Source organism: Schistocerca americana, chromosome 4 (genome assembly GCF_021461395.2).
Source record: "Schistocerca americana isolate TAMUIC-IGC-003095 chromosome 4, iqSchAmer2.1, whole genome shotgun sequence".
NCBI classification, from domain to species: Eukaryota; Metazoa; Arthropoda; class Insecta; order Orthoptera; family Acrididae; genus Schistocerca; species Schistocerca americana.
The window spans coordinates 436096478-436122549 of NC_060122.1; the positions used below are offsets into that span (position 1 = coordinate 436096478).

Below are 26072 nucleotides of genomic sequence, written 5' to 3' on the forward strand. Positions count from 1 at the left end.
ACTATTGGGATTGACTGTACTCGATTCTGAAATTATGTATTGCAAATAAGCAGTTGCGCAATTTAATTTATCAGGCAATGTAACAGTAGTTTGGTGTGAACAACAGAAGGAATATGTAACTATTTTTGCAAAAGCTGGCTCTCAGCAACACTTAATATTAAAGCAGAAACCTAATGAGTAATGTAGGTTAATAATTACAGATGGTGAGGCAACATTAACTGGACAAGAAGTTCTTTTATCAGCTTAGTCATTGGAAAATACTGTCATTGATATGGTTTTCGGGTAATTACACTCTAGTCTGATTACTATTTTTATTCTCGAGGAGCATTCACTTTCTTATACCGTTTAGCTCAGATTGAACGTGTGTTACTTGGATTTAGTATAGTTCGAATAGTTGTAGCCAGTTATCTTAGTACACAAAAGTTAAAGAACTGCAAGTGCAACTCATTAATGCTGTAGTTGTAATATGAAACTTAAATCTGGCTCAACAATTAGCAAGGGGCTGGGACACAAATCTTATCATTACACACAGCTCAAGGCTGAATATTTTAGTCACAACACAACATGAGAAACACTGATTATATACACATGAAATTATAAACACTGTTTCTTCCAGACCTGCACAGTAATTAATACTTATGCCAGACCTTCAAAGTCTACTGGCCAGTAACTATCATTATAGTTTTGCAGGTAACTGTAATACTGTACTGAGATTTCAATAAGAACAATCTTTAAACTGAATACTTTAAATCTTTTCTTGGCAATTGTACTTTAGTGAAACATTTTATGAAATATGAGGAGTACTTCAAAATTTAGGCTCACTAAATAGTTATGAAATTTGCTACTCCACAAAGTTTATTAACTGTAGTCAACATTTATTAAAATTATTAGGGGAATTCAAATGAAACTTGGTCACTAGTGCAAAGTAACTGTTAAGATTTTATCAACTCAAAATTGGAGTTATACACAGTACACATATTCAAAAATAGTCACCAAAACTGTTGGCACATTTATCCCATTGCGACACTAGCCAGTCGATTCCATCCTTGAAGAAGCTAGTAGGCTGCTGCCGGATCCAGGCCTGAACCCAGTCTCTCACTCAGTCATCCATTGCGAATCAATATCCGCGAATAACTGGTTTTAGACGTCCAAACACCGATGGATCTCATCCATGGTGATTAAGCGGTTGTCAGAGACTAAAGCATTCACTTCCACAATCATTTCCGGTGTGATGACATGATGAGCCTGTCCAGGATGAGCATCATCTTCCAGTGACTCTGGGCCCCTCAAGGAATAATTTGTGCCATTCCACAACACTTGAACAACTCAGACTGTACTCACCATACATAGCCTTCATCCATCAATACATTTCACAGCCTCCAACTCCCTCTGCTGCCAAAAATCGAATCACTCCTCGTTGTTACTGCTTACTCACCTGCATGTTCGGTAGCGGACAATAACTTGTGTGACCACCTTCTCTTCAGCATGAAAAAAACACTGGCGCTATGCAACGTCAAACAGTGTGCGCGCATCACTCTCTCTACCAGTAGCTGGTGCCATCATACCTGCAGTTACATGGTGCCACCTTACATGTAAGGCAAACGTGGATGTACTGACCAGATTTCCTTTGGCTGAACCTTGTACTTTTCAGCTCAATAAAATAAGATACTTGGCAATATTGTAGCACTTGGGACAGGACCCTGCGTAGGTAAATGATTACGATAAAATACAGGTGTGTTCAACACAAAGTTTGAAGAACACCAGACACAAAGTTTGAAGGGTACCAGCTTATTACTGAAAAAGAAACTAGTCCTTGTAATTACATAGTACTCAACTGATTCATTGAGATGAAGGTAGTGGCAGAGTTGATCTGTGGCTGTTCAAAAACAGCAGGAAAAGTGTCCACAGCTCTTGTTGTGTAACAAACACTGTAAATTCTCTTCTGAGCATCAGATTTTTGTAGTACAGATCTAACCAAAGTATGCTATTAATAATAAGCCAAATTACTTCCACATCTGAGGCTGTATTATAATCTTGCTTTTCTTCTTGCCTTACTCAGTTCACAAGATGTGAACATTTTACCTTCTAGCCACCAGCTAATTCTGGCCTCAAAGAAGTCTTGCAGTTTGACTGCCAAATCCACCTTTTCTATTACTGCCAAGCCAGTTTTGTTACAGAGGGACTTCCATCAGTTTTTCATGATTACAAACCTACTTTCCGTGTGCATGAACCAGTAGGTAAAGTTTTAATACTTACATTCGATTACAGAAGATTATTTTTAAAGTTACATCTGTAGATTAAACAATGGAAAATCCAGGATGGAATGTAACAATATTATGAGAAGGAAAGTCACTACTTACCATATGGCGGACATGCTGAGTCGCAGATAGGCACAACAAAATGATACTCACAATTAAAGCTTTCGGCCATTAAGGCCTTTGTCAACAATACACACACATACGTGCGCACACACTCTTGTGCAAAAGCCTTAGTGGCCGAAAGCTTTCATTGTGAGTTCACTTTTGTTGTGCCTATCTGCGACTCAGCATCTCCACTATATAGTAAGTAGCAGCTTTCCTTCTCATAATATTGTTATATCTGTAGATTAGTTACATTGACATAAATTGACATGATTAATAAATAAAACATTTACGGAGGTGTTACATCAAAGAACTTGGTGATACAGAAGTTAAATAAGACAAATATAGCTAATATTGATAATAGTGTTACAAGTGGGCCACACACAAAGTAGCTGACTGGGCACATGTTTTGTGTCTAATTTCTAATTACGCTAGATGTCAAGTACTTAAATAACTAATGAGTTGTTTAACCCACAGGTTTTCTTACTGTGATTTGAACCTACTTATTCAGACTATCATAAACATAAATATGGATGTTTTCCAACATTTGGTTAGTGATAAATTTAATCTGCAATGTGTGGGGATGTGGTTCGGGCCAAGGGTTAGTCCATGGTGTTTTGGGGGTTTCTTTTGTCTCAAGACATGGCATCAACTGATTTATTCAGTCTTCTAAGGACGTAATATCGACTGATTCGTTCAGTCTTATTATGAACATGAACCAGGATGCTTTTAAACTTCCTCAGTGGCTAAGGGTTGCCCTTTCTCCTTCATCATGATGAGTATAGTGTGGGCACTCCTGTCTTCAAGATAATACCTGTGTTAACAGGTCTGCACACTTACATTCCTCGTCCAATGAGCACTTGGGCATTCTGTTGAACATTGATTTGCCTGTTAAGTCACCCAGTGTTAATCACATTGAAAATGTTAGGGGCTATCTAGAACATTGGATGAAGCATAGCAATCAGCACCCTCTCAGTTTGATAGCTCTACAGGAATTAATAATCAGTGAGAAGTTGCAGCTGAATGTGGCTTACGTGAAGAAGCTTGTGACCCCCCCCCCCCCCCCCTCCCTCTCTCTCTCTCTCTCTCTCTCTCTCTCTCTCTCTCTCTCTCTCTCTCTCTGAACTGAGACTATTATCAAGATTAGAGGCAGTGTGACATGTTGTTGTGAGAAATCTCCTGCGTATGACTAATGGTTTGTTCATTATGGTTACACTCTATTTAGCATTTAATATGTGAGTGCTTTTTAACTCTGGTTTCGCCCAACTTTGTATTCAAAGCACTGTGTGTATTGTTGTCACTCATAAATGAAAATATGCCTTAAGACCTTATCCTAAACATTTCTGCAGCTAATTAATATTTAGTTTTATTTATGACCTGAAGTGATGTTTGCTGTTGCATAACAACTATAGGTATTGTATTGCATGGAACTGGGAACCTAGAAACAACGGAGAGGCTTCGTCCCCACCATAGCCCTCAGTGGTTAACAACCCCACAACAGCCTACAGCTGTTCACTCACCCCACCACCGCCCCACACCGAACCCAGGGTTATTGTGCAGTTTGGCCCCCAGTGGAGGCCCCCCCCCCTGAACCCGCCCCCCCCCCCCCCGCCCCCTGAACCCCCCCCCCTCTCTCCCTGGGAATGTCTCACTCCAGACGAGTGTAACACCTATGTTTGCTAGAAATGGTCATCCACGGTAACTGTTCTTTCGGGAACAGATACTACCGTCATATATACCTATGTTTGCATTGTAGAGTAATTACGGTGTACGCATACGTGGAGATAGTGTTTGCGCAGCAATCGCCGACATAGTGTAATTGAGGCGAAATAAGGGGAACAAGCCCACATACACCAAGGCAGATGGAAAACTGCCTTAAACACCATCCACAGACTGGCCGGCACACTGGAGCATGACACTAATCCACCAGGCAGATTCGTGCCAGGGACTGGCACGAATCCGCCAGGCAGATTCGTGCCAGGGACTGGCACGTCTTCCCACCTGGAAAGCAGTGCATTAGACCGCTCGGCTAACCGGGCGGGCTATAACTATAGGTACTCTGCTTGTGGCTTAGTGGTGTGCTGCTTATCCAAAGACTTTGCTCCTACCTAAAAATCTCAGTGTGTATCCCCACCCATTCTCTGCTGCTCGTGCATGTCTGGCGTATTATGGAGCCCCTACAATTCTGTTAACAAATGCCACAGGTCACATGAGTGAGAGTGAGAGAGGTGGGCTCTACCTACCTGTGGTTCCTACAGCACCAACTTTGGAAACATTGTCTTCTTGCACTTGTCTAGAGAAACACCATCTTCCTCTGGCATCTATCTGTGACAGTGCTACCTTTAATGAACCCACTCCTCAGAAATCTACAGACCACTGACCAGACACCATACTGTGGCTGAAGGATCCCCAGACTGCAAGTCCCAGGGATGCTCACTCTTCAGTTCCTACCCGCATAACAGAACCCTTGCAAGTAATCAAAGGCTAAAGTAGTTAGGGAGAAAAAGAAAAAACAAACCTGGAGAGAAGAAGGCTACTAAGGTGATCCTGGAGGCACCAGATCTCCCCACATCATTGAATTCTCAACCTATGTTTGTCAATGTTCTTCCATCCCTACTGGTAACACAGTGATCCTGGACCATTACATGTCCTCTTGACCTCTTCATGTGGAACCAGGACACTTGCCAGAACAGCAACAGCAATAATAATAATAATAATAATAATAATAATAATTTCCTCCTGTTCTGCAATCTTTGTTGTTCAACAATGGCCATTTTCCAAACCTATGAGACTACTGTGCCTTCTGTCAGTGTTGTTTGGGCCCCAAGAGAGCATCTGGAGGGTTCTGTATGAATTGTCGAATGTTGTCAAGGAGTGTCATGCTCTGTTAACATGGGAAGCAAAAGCAGTGGGTGTGCAAATGGCCCCAGCAATCACCATTTGCAATGTCTATTTATCTCTGGGCAGGTCACTTCCATACCTAAATCTGACAGTTCTTCCCCTGCCACCTTTTTCCTTCTCCTTGATATTTCAGTGCCAAGGGGTCTTCTGATTGACCAATTTTTTGTGGTCTCAATCTGTATCTTTCTGATGATGGTACACAAACCCACCTAAGTCATTTTATACCCCTGTCAGTGTGTTTTCTGGACAGGATGATCCATAATCAATTATCTAGTTAGATTCAAGAAAAAAAGCCAAATGCATTTTTCTAAACACACACATCTAATTACAGTCACTTTTGACATACGTAAGGTGTACAATACCTCTTAGTGCCATCACATTTCACTTCCCCTCCATGATTGGCTTTCAAGTCTCCCTATCAATCTTTTTCCTCCAAAGACAGTGCCAGTTTCTGCTACTGATTTTTGTTAGTTTCTATCCCTCCTATCATGGCAGGTTAATGTTGGTATGTCATTCAGCTCCCCACAGATTCAAAAGGACAGCTTCCCTCAGGCTTCCATACAGTCTCTCATTTTTTACCCACGTGCTGTATGTCAACGTCTTTTGTATTAACTCCCAATCTGTAGCCTTTGCTGAATGTCTGCTTCAAGGAGACATCTGAGGACTCTCCACTTAAACCCTCTCCAAAGGCTACCAGCTTTCTCCCAAGAAAACAGGGGTCATGCCTTCCTGTCATTGTATCCCGGTTCATCTGGACCCAGAACTCTGTGGGAGTACAAATGTTTAAGACTTCATTTTGATAGAAAGCTGGCATTGCTGCCCCATATTTGTCAACAAAAGACTGTGTATGGAACCTTGACATTATCTGTTTCCTCACCCATCTTTCTTGGGATGCAGGTTGTACTATTGTTCCGTGTTTACTGGGCTGTAGTCTCATCTTGGCTGGACTATGATTTCCAGGTTTATGGCTTAGCAGCACTTTTAACTTTGCAAATATTGGGTCTAGTATATTATCGTTGATGAAGACTATTCACTGGCAGCTTCCGTTCTATCTTGTAGACAGTCTCTTTGTAGAAGCAGTTATATTATTTCTCCAGTTCTGACAGTACCAATTCTTGATCACTTATTCAATCAGCATACAATAATTTCATAGTCATGTGACTTACTGAATTCCTTTTTCATTCAAGACATGTTGGTGCCATGATAATCACCACTGGTTTCTTTCCCAGTTGGAATGTGTCTAGAGACCCTCTGCTGAGATGTCCACTTAGCCCCCTTTAGAATGTACTACTTGTGTATTCCCAGGCACTCCTTGTTAGTTCCTAGTCTCATTGGTTGGTTCCCAGACACTCGTTAGTTCCTAGTCTCATTGGTTGGTTCCCAGACACTCGTTAGTTCCCAGGCACTCGTTAGTTCCCAGGCACTCGTTAGTTCCCAGGCACTCGTTAGTTCCCAGGCACCCGTTAGTTCCCAGGCACCCGTTAGTTCCCAGGCACCCGTTAGTTCCCAGGCACCCGTTAGTTCCCAGGCACCCGTTAGTTCCCAGGCACCCGTTAGTTCCCAGGCACCCGTTAGTTCCCAGGCACCCGTTAGTTCCCAGGCACCCGTTAGTTCCCAGGCACCCGTTAGTTCCCAGGCACCCGTTAGTTCCCAGGCACCCGTTAGTTCCCAGGCACCCGTTAGTTCCCAGGCACCCGTTAGTTCCCAGGCACCCGTTAGTTCCCAGGCACCCGTTAGTTCCCAGGCACCCGTTAGTTCCCAGGCACCCGTTAGTTCCCAGGCACCCGTTAGTTCCCAGGCACCCGTTAGTTCCCAGGCACCCGTTAGTTCCCAGGCACCCGTTAGTTCCCAGACACTCGATTAGGATCTGTCTCTTTCAAGGACACTGAACTTTGTTGCCCCCCCCCCCCCTGCACTTTCCATGTCTATTTCTCTCTGTTGTTCAGAAATTTCAGACTGATAACCATCATTCACACAGACAACTCTAAAACTATGGACAGAAGAGAATATGCTTTTACATCTCCACACATTGAGGAGCAACATTATTTTCCGGGAACATGTAGTGATTTTTTGGTGGAGCTGATAGCAGTTAACAGAGGCATAATTTTATTTAGCAGAATCCCCTCGACTGAGCTTTAATTTCTAGTAACTCAATGATCAGTATCCACCGTATTGATCAGTATTGTCCTTGTCACTATGTCTGATCAGTGTTGTCCTTGTCGCCATGTAATACTTCCCATCACTATCTCCCCATCATAACATAATGTTTTAAATTGATTTCATGGCAGGAGTGAGATGGTTGGGGTTCGTGTACCTCTTGCTGCATACTGGGTCTGATGGTGAGAGCAGAGGTGGGGTGTATAGACCCGACCTCCTCTGCCAGCCACTCTGGTCACAAGCTCTTTATTATTTCTAGTTGCTTTCAGATGCAGCTATCCTTTATTTCCTAACTCACCCCTCATCATTTTTTTTTTTCCTTTTTTTTCTGCAGTACCACCTCTTCGTAATATAGTACTCCAGTGAAGGCAAGACATTAATAATTCCTTATCCTTAATACTAGTTAATGTTGAGAAAGAAAAGTTAAAGAGGATTTTATGCTTCTGCCAAGAAAATGGGCTCTATTCCCATCTTAAACTGTGTGACTATAATGCTTCATGGATAGGTGGGTGATTGTCCTAGAAGACACTCAGCTGCTCGCACCTACCTAGTGACCTGATTATTTCTCTCACCTTGTTTTAGTATTGTCAGTTCTAGTAGTGTTAATCAAATTTTTAGCCTTTTTACTTATACTTTATGACCTTATTTTCACCCAACTGGAAGGAATTATGCATTCAGTTACTGTCTTATACCAGCAACAGGCTGTTGGTGGTCAGATATTGGGAAGGTGCCTCTTGCTGCAGATGGTTTCAGGGAATGGGCTTGTCTGCTATCTGGTCTGCAGTTCAGCATAATCCAGAGACTTTTCTCTCACACAATTACTTCTCATCTCTGACATGAATATTGCTTTCAATGCTTTAGTTTTACCACTCTACGTTTTGTCACAATTCAGTTTTTTGACTGGTATCACTTAACTCCAAAGGGACTGCCCCATGCATGAGGAATAGATGCCCTCACTGCTTAAGCTCTATACCCTCCCATCCTCCCTTTCCCCAATCGGTCAACCAACCAACCAACCAACCACCCATCCAGAGCTGCTTACACATCTCAGACAAGACTTCCAGGAAGCACATGAAGTCCATACTGCACACCCTTCCTGGTCAAGCTGTCATTTCTAAGAGGCTCCCATTGCCAGTCTTGTGAGCTGCCAATAACAGGCATCCTTCCCTCCGGGAACCTCATAGGAAGATAGGGTCCAATCCAGATTGGTGAGATAGCACTTGGCAACACCTGATATCTATTGTTAAGATGCACAGGGATAGCAGTATATCCAGCATTTGCTGTCTTCCTCGATATTAGCAATCAGCCAGTGTCTTCCTTTTGCCCTCAGCCAGTCCAGGTGCATCGGGAAGCACACCAGCTGGGTGATATTGACACAAGAGATGCCAAGACTGCCACATTGGTGCCACAGCAATGGGCAGTAGTCTTCAAGCCTGACAACCACCGCAATTGCAGGTTCTAATGATTTGCTGTCTTTGGCCAGTTCCTCTACATCCACACACAAGAAGCACAGTCTCTATACACCTGTAACTAGTAGACAGGTTTAGGTAACAAGGTGTAAGAATTGAAAATATTAAAGCTATCGAACATATGGAAGTCTGCAGAACTGAGACTAAATAACTGGCTAAAACTAGCTGAATTCCTGTGCACTACTAATATCTGATTTGCAGTCCCAGTGTTTATAAAATAAACAATTAAAGAAATTAAAAAATTGCTCTTGAACATACAGTAGTTCTATACAGAAGTTTTCACTAATTTTAAATACTATTGTAAGTGATTGCTCCTCACTGCCCCAGAGCTGACACACTTTCTTAGAAATCTGCAGCATACATACTAACCAAAGCAAAACAGAAGTTAAGCTTTCATATGACCCTCAGGGTGGAAACTGTCAAATTGTGTTATTAAAGAAACTGCCATTAGGAAGAGAAAGTCACATATCATGATTATGAAGAACTGTAAAAATTGATACAGGCGTAACAGATTTTATGAGCACTTAACAGGAGAATTAACGGCCTCTTGAAGTGGTGATGGGAACGTACTCAAGAGGGAAGAGAACATACAGAGTGACAGCTAAACCTACAATGTGAGGCTCAGAAATATTGACTGTTGATGAAATAACAAGCACACAAATTGCATATCCTGAACTAATCGTATGGTTTGGACAGTTTAGCAGGAAAAGGCCTTATTGAAAGAAAATTTATGCATCGAAACATTAAAAGTGCACTAAACAAGGAACAACTTTGGGGCAATATGGAAAAATGGTCTCCCCTTTCCCATGGTGCACAACAAGAAAGTAAGTACATCAGCGTTCTAATCTCTGCGAGACAAATTGTCTTAAAGGGTAAAAATTAGACCTGACTGAATAGCAATAGATGCTGTACCAGAAAGAAAACGTAATATGTAATTGATACAACAAAAGTCTTTGGGTTTTTAAGAAAGTATTACAGTAATTGCTAGGTATGTTTGTTTTGTCCCCCCTGCGGGTTCTGGGGTTAGAATAGGCCCGCGGTATTCCTGCCTGTCGTAAGAGGCGACTAAAAGGAGTCTCCAACGTTTCGGCCTTATGTGATGGTCCCCTCTCGGGTTTGACCTCCATCTATCTAAATTATTCCGAAGAGCGAGCCAATTGGGGAAGGGCACCTTACATGGTGCACTGTATCCTTCGTGCAATTAGACCTATAGCCGTCTTTCTCGTCGTTGCAATGGTGTCCCGCTCGTTTTCGATCTCTTGGGCGATTACCACGCTGCACTCTGCAGTGTTTCTTTTAACTGCGACGACGACCTTGGCCATTTTTGCACCTAAGATCCAGCACGGTAGCCAGTCCGTTGTGGTGGGGTCGCCATGTACCCTCTTGGTTGTAGCCCCCTGACAACACAGGGATCGCTCTACTGATGCCTGCGCCGTTCACTCCCCACGTATGCCAAGGAGTAGATGCCCATCTCCCTGGGGCATCAGGACTCCCGGCAATGGCCATCCTGCCAGGTGGCCTTTGCTGTGGCTGGGTGGCGCCCGTGGGGAGGGCCCTTGGTCGGAGTAGGTGGCATCAGGGCGGATGACCCGCAATGAAGCGTGGTACATCATCTGTCGCTGGCGGCCAGCCGTCAGCAGTCTCTAAGCGTTCGAGAGCCCATTTTAAAGGTAACGTTTATGACCCCAAATCGTTCCCCTCCCTCGCCACACCATGGGAGGAACGACAGGCATTGCGTGACACTGAGACGTATTCGCCCAGATATCTTGTCTGTACCAGAGCTGATGGGGAATCTTTTCTATCCGTGAAGCCTCAGTTCTTTGTAGAGCATTTGGAGGACAAGTTCGGTGAGGTGGAGGGCTTGTCCAAGATGCGGTCTGGATCGGTGTTGATAAAAACGGCATCCTCTGCCCAGTCACGGAGGTTGCTCAATTGTGACAAGTTGGGGGATGTTTCCGTTAGCATCACGCCGCATAAGAGTCTGAACATGGTCCAGGGTATTATATTCCACCGGGATCTTCTTCTGCAGTCCGACGATGAATTACGCGCCAACCTCGAACGACGAGGTGTTCACTTCGTCCGGCGCGTCCATCGGGGTCCGAGGGATAATCAGGTCGCCACCGGTGCCTTCATCTTGGCCTTTGAGGGTGATGTCTTACCCGAAAAGGTTAAGGTGATGGTTTACCGTTGTGATGTGAAACCATATATCCCTCCTCCGATGCGGTGTTTTAAATGCTGGAAGTTCGGGCACATGTCATCTCGCTGTACTTCCAGCATCACGTGTCGGGATTGCGGACGTCCTTCGCATCCCGATACTCCATGTGCCCCGCCTCCTATCTGTGTTAACTGCGGAGAACACCATTCCCCCTGCTCGCCGGACTGTAGGATATTGCAGAAAGAACGGAAGATAATGGAGTATAAGACCTTGGACCGGCTGACCTACCCCGAGGCTAGACGGAAATATGAGAGGCTCCATCCTGTGACAATGCCGTCAACTTACGCCGCTGCTGCAACGACGGTTCTCCCGTCATCACGAATCGGCTCTAAGATCGGTCAGCATCCACCGGCCCCCTTGCTTGTGGGGGGCACTTCACACCCTGTTGCTCCTGCTCCATCCTCTCCAGGCGCAACACCCTCCCAACCATCGGGGACATCAGCTCCCCCTTCCCAGCCGGAGAAGCGTAAGACTTCTTCGGCTGCTCTCGCCAGGAAGGGATCCCTTGGGGCTCTCCCTTCACCAGTTCCGACCAGTGGCAAAGCGGACGCCCGCAAGTGGTTGAGACAACCGCCAGTCCCTGGTCGTCGGGCCTCGCGGTCGTCGTCTGTCCCTGAGACTGACCCAGTGAAGCCCATGCCGCCTGAACCGCCGAAGGCGCAGCGTGACAAGCAGACAAAGAAGAAAGTCCCCAAGACCAACGGTATTGCGGTGGCACCGATCCCACCTCTTCCTACAAGCTCTGCCTCTGAGGACGAGGTGGAGATTCTGGCGTCCGCTGAGGACCTCGCTCTTGCCGGTCCCTCGGACGCAATGGATGGCATTTGTACGGATGCTCCATCGGAGGCAGCAGGTGACCCAGTGGCGTAATCTGCCTTCCCAGTCTCGTCACGCCTTTCCCAGCCATGGACAACACCATCCTCCAGTGGAACTGCAGCGGTTTCTTCCACCATCTAGCCGAGCTCCGTCAACTTATCAGCCTTCACCCTTTCTTCTGCATTGCTCTCCAGGAAACTTGGTTTCCAGCAATGCGAACCCCCGCCCTCCGTGGCTATCGGGGTTATTATAAGAACCGAGCAGCTTATGAACGGGTGTCTGGTGGCGTCTGCATATATGTCCTTCACACTCTGCACAGCGAGTCTGTTCCTCTCCAGACGCCTTTAGAGGCTGTTGCTGTACGCGTGTGGACGCCACAGGCTGTTACCGTCTGCAGTCTTTACATTCCACCGGATGGTGATGTCTCGCAGCATGTCCTGGCTGCACTGGTCGCCCAATTGCCGCCACCTTTCTTGCTATTGGGCGACTTCAACGCCCATAACCCTCTGTGGGGTGGGTCAGTGGCAACAGGTCGAGGCACCATCGTTGAGCATTTATTGTCGCAGCTCGATCTCTCGCTGTTAAATGATGGTGCCTTCACACACTTCAGTGTGGCGCATGGCACCTACTCCGCCATTGACCTTTCAATCTGTAGCCATAGCCTCTTACCGTCTGTCCAATGGAGTGTGCATGACGACCTGTGTGGTAGTGACCACTTTCCGATCTTTTTGTCACTACCACAGCGCCACTCTTCTGGGCGCCCTAGCAGATGGGCTCTGAATAAGGCTGACTGGGACTTGTTCTCCTCCACTGCCGCTTTTGAGCCTCTCTCTACCGATGACATTGATGCGGTGGTTCAATCGGTCACCACCGGCGTCGTTACTGCCGCCGGATCTGCCATTCCCCATTCCTGTGGGTCCCCTCGGCGGAAGGCTGTGCCTTGGTGGTCGCCTGAGATCGCTGAAGCGATTAAAGATCGCCGGCGGGCGCTCCAGCGTCACAAGCGACATCCCTCCATCGACCACCTTATCGCCTTCAAACGGCTGCGTGCGCGGGCCTGCCTCCTTATCCGCCAAGGCAAGAAGGAGTGCTGGGAGCGGTATGTGTCCGCGATTGGCCTCCATGTCACTCCATCGCAGGTGTGGGCCAAGATTCGACGCGTCTACGGCTATCGGCCACCTGTCAGCGTCCCTGCGCTCTCACTGAATGGAGCAGTTTGTACTGACTCCGACGTCATTGCAAATCGCTTAGCAGAGCATTTTGCTATGAGTTCCGCTTCTGCGAATTACCCCCAGGCCTTCCGCTCCATTAAAGAGCGGATGGAACGTCGGAGCCTTTCGTTTCGCACCACCCACCCAGAATCTTACAATGCTCCATTTAGTGAGTGGGAATTTCGCAGTGCCCTCGCTGCTTGCCCTGATACCGCTCCTGGGCCAGATGGCATCCACTGTCAGATGCTGAAACACCTTTCAGTGGACTGCCAGCGGCTCCTTCTCGATTTTTACAACCGTCTTTGGGTCGAGGGGGAGTTTCCGTCGCAATGGCGGGAAGGCATTGTCATCCCCGTTTTGAAGCCTGGAAAGAACCCTCTGGAGGTGGACAGCTACCGTCCCATTAGCCTCACCAACGTTCTTTGCAAGTTGCTTGAACGGATGGTGAGCCGGCGCTTGAATTGGGTACTGGAGTCTCGGGGCCTTCTGGCTCCATCTCAGGGTGGGTTCCGTAAAGGCCGCTCCGCCGCCGACAATCTGGTGAGCCTGGAGTCGGCCATCCGTACTGCCTTTTCCCGCTGTCAGCACCTGGTCGCTGTCTTTTTCGACATGCGGAAGGCGTACGATACGACGTGGCGTCATCACATTCTTTCCACGCTTCATGGATGGGGTCTTCGGGGTCCTCTGCCGATTTTTATCCGCAATTTTCTGTCGTGTCGTACCTTCCGCGTGCAAGTCGCGGCCTCGTATAGTTCCTCCCACGTCCAGGAGAACGGTGTGCCACAGGGCTCTGTTTTAAGTGTCTGTCCTGTTTTTAATAGCCATTAACGGGCTTGCTGCGGCCGTGGGTAATTCTGTCTCTGCTTCCCTGTATGCTGACGACTTCTGCCTTTATTATAGCTCTACTGGCATTGCAGCTGTTGAACGTCAGCTACAGGGTGCTATCCGTAGGGCGCAGTCTTGGGCTGTAGCCCATGGGTTTCAGTTTTCGGCAGCCAAGACCCGCGTTATGCATTTCTGCCGGCGCCGAACAGTCCATCCTGAGCCGCGGCTTTATCTTGCCGACGAACTCCTTGCTGTGGTGGAGACCCACAGGTTTTTTGGGGGTGGTTTTCGATGCCCGGTTGACTTGGCTGCCTCATATCCGGCAGCTCAAACAGAGCCCCCTGCGGGTTCGGGGGTAAGAATAGGCCCGCGGTATTCCTGCCTGTCGTAAGAGGCGACTAAAAGGAGTCTCCAACGTTTCGGCCTTCTGTGATGGTCCCCTCTTGGGTTTGACCTCCTTTTTTCTTCCAAATTTCCGTCGTCAGTGCGTGCCATTTGGGGAAGGACACCTTACGTGGTGTTTTTGTATTGGTCCATCATGCTCCACCATCTTGCATGTTACCTATTGTCGTGTGGGGGGGACTACGCCCAATATCTTCTGGGTTGTCTCCTTCTCGCCTTTTGCGCACTCTTATTCTTAGCGCCTACGACAACTGTGGACCCTTTAAACACCTAAAATCCAGCACGGTAGCCAGTCCGTTGTGGTGGGGTCGTCATGTACCCTCTTGGTGGTAGCCCCCTGACCACGCAGGGATCGCACTACAGATGCCAGAGCTGTTTCCTCCCCATGCATGCCAAGGAGTATGTGCCCATCTTGTCTGGGGCACGGGGACTCCGGGCAACGGGATATCGGCCAGGTACCCGTTGCTTTGGCTGGGTGGCGCCCTTGGGGAGAGCCCTCGTTCGGAGTAGGTGGCATCTGGGCGGATGTGGCGCAATGAAGCGCAATAAATCACACCAAGCTGGTGGTCGCACGGCCACCAGCGTCTCTAAGCGAGGTAGAGTCGACTTCGATGCTGCGCAATATGACCCTCAGACGTTCCCCTCGTTGGCTGTGCCATGGGAGGGACGCCGGTCTAGTGCCAAGCGGGAGCCTTATGTACCGCAATACCTTGTCTGCAGCAGGACTGATGGTGACTCCTTTCTTCCGACGAAGCCTATGTTTTTTGTGGAACACCTGGAGGATAAGTTTGGGGAAGTGGCAGGGTTGTCAAAAATGAGGAATGGGTCCATCCTCCTCAAGACGTCCTCCCCAGCCCAGTCACGAGCGTTGCTCTTGTGTGATAAGCTGGGTGACGTCCCTGTTACCGTCACTCCCCACAGTAGCTTAAATATGGTCCAGGGGGTTATTTACCATCGTGACCTCTTGTTACAATCCGATGACGAGCTGAGAGCCGACTTGGAACGACGTGGTGTGCATTTTGTCCGTCGTGTCCATCGAGGACCCAAGACAAACAGGGTGGCCACCGGTGCCTTTATCTTGGCCTTCGAGGGTGATGTCTTGCCCGAGAAGGTCAAGGTAATGGTTTACCGTTGCGACGTGAAGCCATACGTCCCTCCCCCGATGCGGTGCTTCCAGTGCTGGAAGTTTGGGCATATGTCCTCCCGTTGCCCATCCAGCGCTACCTGTCGAGATTGCGGACGCCCGTCTCATCCCAATTCTCCATGTGCGCCCCCGCCTGTATGTGTCAACTGTGGGGAGCACCACTCTCCATGCTCGCCGGATTGCCCCGTTCTTCATAAGGAGCGGAAAATAATGGAATTTAAGACCCTGGACCGGCTTACTTATCGAGAGGCTAAACAGAAATATGAAAGGTTGTATCCTGCTTCCATTCGAACATCTTATGCTGCAGCCACGTTATCGTCACCCAGGCTACCGACGGTTGTCGCTTCATCTGTGCCGCCTTCAGTGGGCCCTCGGGGCCATGTATCTCTGTCTGCCCCCCTCGTGCCTGGGGGCAAGCCTTCCTCTATTGCCCCCTTAGCAGTTGGGGGCAAACCCTCTTCTGTCGCTCCCCCCAAGCTTACTTCGGGAGTGACATCTGCTCCACAACTGGGAGGCTCGATTCCTCCCCCTCCTTCTCCGGCGGCGTTGCCTCCGCCGGTTCCTCTCTCGCGGAAGGGGTCCCTCGGGGCTCTCCCTTCCTCCGTTTCTTCTCCTTCCCAGCCAGATGTCAGCCAGTGGCTGAAGGTTCCGCCACCTGCTGATCGTAGGGCTTCTGCGTCGTCGTCAGCCTCCGACGCTCCTTCAGAGAAGCTCTCCCAGCCCTCTCACCCTAAGGGCAGACGCGAGAAGAAGGAACGGAATGTGTCCAAGAAGAAGGACGTTCCGGCGGTTTTAGCACCGCCTGCTGTACATAGTCCTGGCTCCGGGGATGAGGTGGAGATCCTCGCCTCTGCCGCGGATCTCGCCCTCACGGAACCCTTGGGGGCCTCTCCTATGGACTCAGCTGACTCTCCCCCAGTGGCGGCAGTTGGCTCTGACGCGCTGTCTGCCTCTTAGTCGCATTCACGCCCTCCCAGCCCCTTCCTGCTTCCATTCTCCAATGGAACTGCGGCGGTTATTTCCGCCACCTGCCTGAGCTCCGGATGCTTCTGAGTGATTCCCCTGTTCTCTGCGTTGCTCTGCAGGAAACTTGGTTTCCTGCACTACGGACCCCCGCCCTTCGCGGTTATCAGGGATACTATAAGAACCGTGCTGCCTGTCATCGAGCGTCAGGTGGGGTTTGCCTCTTTGTTCACAACTCTGTCTGTAGTTCGCCAGTACCCCTTCAGACACCTTTAGAGGCAGTTGCTGCCAGGGTTGAGCTCTCGCCGGCTATTACTGTTTGCTCAGTTTACATTCCTCCGGATGGGGAGCTCCCCCGACATGTCTTGGCTGCACTGCTGGCTCAACTCCCGCCACCTTTGCTGCTTCTGGGCGATTTCAATGCCCACAACCCTCTATGGGGTGGGACTGTCTCCGATGATCGTGGTCGGGCCGTGGAGCATGTGTTGGCTCAGCTCGACCTTAGCCTCTTGAACACCGGTGCTCCCACGCATTTCAGTGTGGCCCACGGCTCGTTCTCGGCCATCGATCTCTCTATTTGCAGCCCTGGACTTGTCCCATCCCTCCACTGGAGGGTGCATCCTGACCTGTGTGGTAGTGACCATTTTCCCATCTATTTGTCACTGCCACAGTGTCATTCTTCTGGGCGCTTGCCCCGCTGGGCTCTCCACAGGGCTGACTGGCCAGCTTTTACTTCCGCTGTAACCATTGCGTCTCCCCCACAGGGTGACATTGACGAGGTGGTCTGTGTTTTAACCACGTCCATCATTTCAGCGGCCGAGGCTACCATCCCCCGTTCCTCTGGCCTCCCTCGGCGGAAGGCTGTCCCCTGGTGGTCGCCGGAGATTGCTGAGGCTATTCGCGACCGTAGGCGGGCTCTCCAGCGTCATAGGCGGCACCCGTCTCTGGAGACCCTCATCGCCTTTAAGCGGCTCCGTGCCTTCGCCCGTCGACTTATTGCACGGCGTAAGCAGGAGTGCTGGGAGAGGTACGTCTCCTCCCTGGGCTCCCGTGTCTCGTCCTCGCACGTGTGGTCCCGGATCCGGCGGATTTATGGCTCCCGGACCCCTGTGGGTGTCCCTGGGCTCTCCTTGGACGGCGCTGTCTGCACGGACGCTGCCGCCATTGCTGAACGGCTAGCCGCGCACTTTGCTCAGAGCTCTGCGACTGCATCCTATCCCCCCGCCTTTCGCTCTCTAAAGGAGCGAGCCGAGCGGACGCCGTTTTCATTCCACACGCGTCATTATGAAACATACAATGCTCCTTTCAGCGAGAGGGAACTCCTCGCTGCCCTCGCCGATTGCCCTGATACAGCACCAGGACCGGACTGCATCCACGCGCAGATGCTGAAGCATCTCTCCAGGGACTGCCAGAGACACATCCTCGCCATCTTTAACCGCATTTGGAGCGAGGGCGTGTTCCCGTCGCAATGGCGAGAGGGTCTTATTGTCCCCATCGTGAAGCCCGGTGCGGACCCACTGGCGGTGGACAGCTATCGTCCCATTACCCTCACCAACGTTTTGTGCAAATTGCTCGAACGTATGGTGGGGCGGCGTTTGTGTTGGGTCCTTGAGTCGCGCGGTCTCCTCGCTCCATCCCAGGGTGGCTTCCGTCGGGGCCGGTCTGCAGTGGACAATTTGGTGCGGCTGGAATCTGCTGTCCGTACGGCTTTTGCCCGATGTCAGCATCTTGTTGCTGTATTTTTCGATCTGCGGAAGGCGTATGACACCACATGGAGGCATCACATCCTCGCCACGTTGCATGGGTGGGGTTTTCGTGGTCGGCTCCCGGCTTTTCTTCAAAACTTTTTATTGCGCCGCTCTTTCCGGGTGCAAGTCGGTGCCACCTCTAGTTCCTCTTATATACAGGAAAATGGGGTCCCGCAGGGCTCGGTGTTGAGCGTCTCCTTATTTTTAGTGGCCATTAATGGTCTGGCAGCAGCAGTGGGGTCGTCGGTGTCTCCTTCTTTGTATGCCGACGACTTCTGCATCTCATTTAGCTCCACGACTACGGGAGTCGCCGAACGCAGGCTGCAAGTCGCCGTTCGCAAGGCAGCATCATGGGCACTGACTCATGGCTTTCAGTTCTCTGCTGCCAAGACTCGAGTAATGCACTTCTGCAGGCGTCGGACGGTCCACCCTCATCCTGCACTTTACCTCGACGGCCACCTGCTTGATGTGGTGGACACTTGCCGCTTCTTGGGACTCGTGTTTGATGCCCGGCTCACGTGGGTTCCTCATGTTACTCAGCTGAAGCAAAAATGCTGGCGGCACCTCAACGCCCTCCGCTGCCTTAGCCACACGTCTTGGGGTGCAGATCGCTGCACGCTGCTGCGGTTCTACAGAGCCCTTGTGCAGTCCCGGCTTGATTATGGGAGCCTGGCCTATGGGTCTGCGTCCCCCTCAGTGTTAAAGTTGTTAGACCCCATACACCACTGTGGGGTTAGGCTTGCCACTGGCGCTTTTCGCACCAGCCCCGTGGATAGTCTACTGGTGGAGGCCGGGGTTCCCCCACTGCGGATTCGCCGCCAGCGTCTGCTTGTCGACTATGCTGTCCACGTTCATTGCTCGCCAGATCATCCCAATCGTCGCCTGCTTTTCCCTGCTATGGTCCTCCATCTGCCCGAACGGCGCCCTAGGTCTGGGCTTTCCATAGCTGTCCGTGTCCAGTCCCTGCTGTCAGAACTGGGGTCATTCCCTCTTCTGCCTCCCTTCCGGGTCCGTACACCTATGCCTCCCTGGTGTTTGTCCCGGCCGTCCGTCCGTCTGGACTTGGCACAGGGACCCAAGGACTCGGTTCCGCCTGTGGCCCTCCGTCGCCGTTTTCTTGCTCTCCTCGCCTCATTTTCGGACTGTGAGACTGTCTACACTGATGGTTCCCTGGTTGATGGTCGCACTGCCTACTCTTTTGCTCATGCTGCTCATGTTGAGCAACGCTCCTTGCCGGCTGGCTGCAGTATTTTTACTGCAGAGCTGGTGGCCATATTGCGCGCTCTTGAGCATATGCGTCTCTGCTCAGGTAGGTCCGTCGTGATCTGTAGTGACTCCCTGAGCAGCCTTCAGGCCATCGACCGCTGCTATCCCTCCTCTCCTTTGGTGTCCTCCATTCAGGAGACTGTTTCCGACATTGCCCGTTCTGGTCGTTCGGTGGTCTTGGTTTGGACGCCCGGTCATGTTGGCATCCCAGGGAACGAACGTGTAGACAGGCTGGCCAAAGGGGCGATCGACGCCCCGGCTTGGGAGGTCGGCCTTACGGCTCGCGACCAGCAGATGGTGTTGCGCCGTAAGCTGATTGGGATGTGGGCTGCTGAGTGGCGTGGCATGAGAGCCCCGAATAAACTGCGGGCTGTCAAGGGGACGACCGATGTGTGGCATTCCTCCCTGCGGGCTTCTCGCAGGGACTCGGTAGTCCTGTGTCGGCTGCGCATCGGCCATACATACCTGACGCACGGCCATCTGTTGCGTCAGGAGGATCCCCCCTTGTGTCAGTGTGGGTCCCGGCTGACGGTCGGCCACATTTTGCTGGAGTGTCCACGACTGCGCACACTCCGGCAATCTTTTAATCTCCCGGGCACTTTGGCTTTGGTTTTATCCGACGATGCCTCCATGGCTGACACTGTTTTACATTTTATCCGTAATAGTCGTTTTTATGGTTCGATTTAGGGAAGTCCTGCGCCTTTCCCTTTTGCGTCTTTTGTCCTTGTGTCTGTTGCTGTTCTGGTGTGCCGTCAGATGGTTGACTCTTTCCCTTTTTTTTTTTCTCATGGTCAGTCAACCAGTCTCCGGCCATCCTCCTTTCTTCTGTTTCTTTCTGTCCTGTTCTTGTCTGTAGTGTTTCTTGCTGCGTTTGTGTTCTTTTAGCGCCTGGGGGGACGTCTCCTCCACCTTTGGTTTTTATCTGCTCCGTCGATTTTCGGCTCGCCTGATTTTGGAATGGGGGACTGATGACCTTCGCTGTTTAGTCCCCCTTAAACATACCAACAACCACCAGCTCAAACAGACGTGTTGGCGGCATCTCAATGCACTCCGGTGTTTGAGCCACACCCGCTGGGGAGCCGACCGCTCTACCCTGCTACGGCTCTACCAGGCGTTAATCCAGTCCCGTCTGGATTATGGGTGCCTGGCATATGGCTCAGCATCCCCAGCTGCGTTGCGGGTGCTGGACCCAATTCTCCACAGCGGGATACGCCTTGCCACTGGTGCTTTCCGCACCAGCCCTGTGGACAGCTTACTCGTGGAGGCAGGTGTCCCTCCCCTGCGGTTCCGACGCCAACGTTTGCTGGCCGCTTACGCTGCCCATGTTCTCAGCTCGCCCGGGCATCCACATTATCGTCTCCTGTTCCCGCGATCGGTCGTCCATCTGCCAGATCGTCGGCCCCGGTCTGGTTGTACAATAGCGGTCCGCGTCAAAGAGCTTCTCTCTGGGCTTCAGGTTTTCACTGTTCCACCTACTTTCCGGGCTACTTTGCATACACCCCCATGGTGTGTTCGTCGCCCTTGCCTTCGGCTGGACCTGGCACAGGGCCCGAAGGACTCAGTCCCTCCAGCGGCCTTCCGCCGCCGCTTATTCTATCCTGGCCACGTATCAGGGCTCTGGTATTGTCTACACTGATGGTTCGATGGTTGCTGGTCGTGTCGGGTATGCGCTCACTCTAGGGGACCGTTCCGAACAATGTTCCTTGCAGGATGGCTGCAGCGTTTACACTGCTGAATTGGTCGCCATCTTTCGTGCCCTAGAGTATATCCGCTCCTGCTCAGGTGAGTCCTTCGTTATCTGTAGCGATTCCCTGAGCGGTTTACGAGCTCTCGACCAGTGTTTCCCTCGTTCTCGTCTGGTGATGGCTATCCACGAGTCTCTGCATACTCTTGCCCGTTGCGGCCGCTCTGTGGTCTTTGTGTGGACCCCCGGTCATGTCGGTATCCCGGGTAACGAACATGTTGACCGCCTGGCGAAAGAGGCCACCAGCAAGCCATCTCTGGACCTTGGCCTCCCAGAGACTGATTTGCGGGCAGTCTTCCGCCGCAAAATCTCGGCGCTATGGGACGATGAATGGCGCGAACTGACAATGTCCAATAAACTCCGTGCTGTCAAGGAGACGACGGCTGTGTGGCGGTCATCCATGCGAGCCAACCGCAGGGACTCCGTCGTCCTTTGTCGGCTCCGCATTGGCCACTCCCGGCTAACACACAGTTATTTACTGCGCCGGGAGGACCCTCCTCTATGTCGCTGTGGGGCAGCTTTGACAGTGGCCCACATTTTACTAGCCTGCCCCCTTTTAGCTGTGGTCAGGCAGACATTTGCGCTGCCTGCTACGCTCCCTGCCCTTTTAACAGACGACTCCACTATGGCTGACTTAGTTTTACGTTTTATTCGGGCAGGGGGATTTTATCATTTACTCTGAGTGTTTATGTTTTATTTTATTGTTTTGTATTGATTCTGGCCTTTGGCCTATGGTTTTACACTGATTTTTTAATGTGTTTCTACGTGGTTGGCCTTTCCTTTTTTATGTCTATGGTCGGCCAACCACCGTCACACTCTGTGTGGTTTTAGTTTGTTTTGTCTTGTCTTTGTCTCAGTATCTCTTGTTCTGTATCGTCTGTGATCTCTTCTGTTCCTTGTTTTTATTCTCTGTGGGTGTTCTTTGTCTTTGGAAAAAGGGACCGATGACCATGGCAGTCTGGTCCCTTTAATCCCCCAAACCAACCAACCAAGTATGTTTGTTTTGTACTTTTAATAGATTTCATTTCCTAGGATAGACATATAGAACAAAAAGTTTAAGATTTTGTAAATATCTTGTAACATTGGTGGAGTAGTAATATTTCCAGATATGTGTCGTGAGGGAAGTGTTTCATCTAAATGATGCAATGTGTAGTAACTTCTTGGCAGATAAGAAGCTGTGTGCCAGACAAAGATTCCAACCCATAACTTTGCCATTCATAGACAGTGTTCTTACTGTAAGAGCATTGCCATACAAGGCCAGGTTCTGGATTTTAATCCCCATCACACTGTTTTAAGTTTCAAAAACAGTGTGCAGTGTAGCTGGAGTTGAAGGCTTCTGCATCTACGTTAATACTTTGCAAACCACTGTGAGGTGCATGGCAGAGGGCACATCCCAGTGCACCAGTTATTAGGTTTCTTCCCATTCCATTCACATATGCAGTGTGGGAAGAATGATTGAATGCCTCTGTGTGTGCATTAATTATTCTAATCTTATCCTCGCAGTCTCTATGTGAGTGATACAAAGCAGTTTGCAGTGTATTCATAGGGTCGTCATGGAAAGCTAGTTTAATCTATCTTAAAGAGCCTTTCAGTTCAGTTCAGTTCAGTTCCTTCAATATCTCTGTGACACTCTCCCTCAGATTAAACAAACTTGTGACCATTCATGCTGTCCTCTGTATAAATTCAATATCCCCCGTTAGACCTATCTTGTATGGGTCCCACACACTTGAGCAATATTCTCGAACTGGTGGCATGAGTGAGTGATTTGTAAGCAGTCTCCTTTGTAGACTGATTGCGCTTCCCCAATGTCCTAGGAGTAAACTGAAGTCAACCATCTGCTTTACCCAGAACTGAACCTATGTGATGATTCCATTTTGTATCCCTACAAAGTGCTGTACCCAGATATTTGTATGAGTTGGCAGATTCCAATAGGTACTAATTGATATTATAGTCGTAGGATACTACATTTTTTCATTTTGTGAAGTGCATAATTTATTTCTGAACATTTAAAGCAAGTTGCCAATCTTTGACAACTTTGAAAACTTACCAAGATCTAACTGGGTATTTATGCAGCTTCTTTCAGACAGTACTTCATTATAGATAACTGCATTGTCTGCAAAATGTCTGAGGTTCCTGTTAATGTTGTCTGCAAGATCATTAAATATACAACATGAACTTGATTTATTCTGGGTACAGAGTAAGTATGCATGTGTCTGCACGCGCACACGTGCTTAGGTCATAAAGCTTATCGGTGATTTTTTTGGTTGAATACTTACATAAAAAGTAAGTTTGACAATATGTTGTTCTTATGGATATAAAAAGTAACATGCCTCTTTCTGCTGCCTGATGTAATTTATAGGGAAACTGATACATTGAAAGAAAGGTGTTTTGTTTGTTTAACGTACACTATATTTCTTAGCGACTGAAGATATTGTAATATATTTTGAGTGACTGAATAGCTTTTCTCTTACCTGTAATTCAATTTTTTAAAGTTAATTCATTCAGTTACAATAAACACTTTAGCAACTTTGATTCCTCAGGAACTGTTGTGTGCAGTGACCATATACTATAAGGAAGGAGAGCCACACAGCAACAGCCTCAGTGTCCTTCAGTGTATACACCTGTAAGAATATATGGTGACATGAACTGCCAAGAGTCTGTTGAAATACAATGAAAATGCACTGAGGATGGCTGTTTATAGCCGAAATTTATATTTGCAAGAATAATAAAAGCTAACGGGATTGCGACTGACTACTGTGTGCCTCTCCTTCCTAATAAAGACTTTAATGTCTAATATTGAGAATCATAATAATATTTGGTGTAGCCAACACAGTTTTTGGTTTTGTGACAAATCAAAGCATGTTTGGAAGTTAAAAGGATGATGGAAAAGGCTGATTTATGGAGCTGTAGCAGCAATTGATTGTTTTGTGTAGTAAATTCTTATCAGGGACATACAATTAAAGGATTAGGCAGTTACAATGTTGGATTCTGGTTTTTCCTTGCCCCTCTACTTATGATAAACAAATTAAGTTAAAGCTGTACACAAATATTACTTCAAAAATGTAAAAATAGTTTTGCATAAATTTAACGTGTAACACACTTGTGCTTTGTGTGCAGGCAATGATAAAACGAACGTTGTCAGAGTCAGGCTGTCCACCCCATATTGTGGATGATTTAATGGAAAATGCACATGAACGGCGCTGGCCACCTGGACTGTGTTCTCTGGAAACTAGGCAAAATAATCGTCGTCAATATGAACAGTACGTGTGTAAGAGGGTGCCAGGAAAGCAAGCCGTAGTAGTTTTGCTGTGTGACAATACCCATATGAGTGATGACATGATGGTTGACCCTGGACTTGTTATGATTTTTGCTCATGGAATTGAGTGAAAAAAACATGAAAATCCATGTGATTTAACTAAACCTCAAAGTGTTTTAAATGCTTGGTTAATTCAGCATTGTGTTGTACACTGACTACCAGAATTTAGGAAATTCTGTTCTTACAACTAAACATTTTCTACCATTTTTGTACCTTTCCTTTTCCTTTCTGTATAGTATTTCCCTGTCTAGACGTCCTGTCCTGTCCTATCCTGACAAAGTCGGTGCTATCTCAGTAATCATAAAAACATTGTAATGGATTTGTTTCATTTCTGTAACATTACTGTACATTTGTCCATCACCACTTGTTCAGAATACTCACAATCTCTGTCAGTAATGCATGATGATTTTAGGTGCACCATTGTTCTTTCCAACATATTGCAAACATTGGAAGTTAAAAATTCCTTTATGTTATCCCTGCAATGATCTTGTTAGAAATATTTAAAATCTGCAGCATCAGATTCAGTGGTATGGCCATTTGTAACAAATTTGGTGCTATCAGCTGTGTCTGTTTTTGAAAACTATTTTGTTTTGTCTGTTCTCTTTGGCTACTTTTTTCCCCCACTCACACTTTCAACATCTTTTACTTAACAATATTGCGATTCACCGCTTGTACGTAAGTTCTCTTCTTCTTCTCCACAGCATTTTCTAAGTAACCATGTGTTCTAATGAGTCATTTCTTTCAGAGTATTAGTGGCCAAGTTAAATTAAGAAGCTGACGGGCAGATGGAAAAGGTACATGTTGCTACTGCTATCTCCCAGCACTGAGATCTGACTAAAGTGAACAGTGATGTTCACTGGATGGTGGGGGTAAGGGTAGAGGTGTGTGCTGGAGGGAAGGGGAGGAGGAGGGGTTGGGGGAGCGTTAAGAATGGTCGAGGCAGGGTGAAACATGTAGGTGCATGCGGGGGAGGTGAGTTATTACCTCCAGCACCACTACCACTAATTATTTTGGTAACATATTAATAGCAGTAAGTATGAGGGTCCATCGTAAAGTTCGGATTGTCGTCCTTAAAAATGTGATAGGGGGTTTGTGTTCATTTGTTGTTAATTCTTCTCTGTGTAGTCATCATCCCTGTTTATGCATTTTTCCAGTGTTTCTTAACCATCCAAATGCCTTTATTGTAGAAGTCTGCAGATTTTGTCTTAAACCACTTTTGCAATTTTTTCATGATGTCAGCTGTGTTGTAATATCTGTGACCAGTGCATTGATAGCCAGAAAATGAATACCTCTGAAGAGCATACCCTGTTCTTTCTCATATCTTGTCCAGTAGGTTACTGTAGTATCTGCCAGTGTTGATTTGACCTTTGACAAGGTAATCTGTGATGATTCCGCAACAGACCCCAAAAACTCGAGCATGACCTTCCCAGCTGACTTTTGCTCTTGGCTCATCTGTCAGGGACATGTGACTGGTAAAGAAATTTCTTTCCCAATTCGTAATAGTGTCATAAGACAGGCAGTCATTTCCATAAACA

The 26072-nt window shown here is 48.3% G+C and overlaps 1 protein-coding gene across 1 annotated transcript in view; it reads left to right on the plus strand.

Annotated features, from left to right (window-relative positions):
• LOC124612258 (E3 ubiquitin-protein ligase NRDP1) overlaps window positions 1-25415 on the plus strand; it is a 70622-nt gene extending 45207 nt beyond the window's left edge. The window contains exon 6 of the mRNA XM_047140345.1: window positions 24339-25415. Coding sequence (XP_046996301.1) covers window positions 24339-24608 — 270 coding nt within the window. The 3' untranslated portion in view covers window positions 24609-25415. The remainder of the gene's footprint in view (window positions 1-24338) is intronic.
• Window positions 25416-26072: the final 657 nt, after the last annotated feature.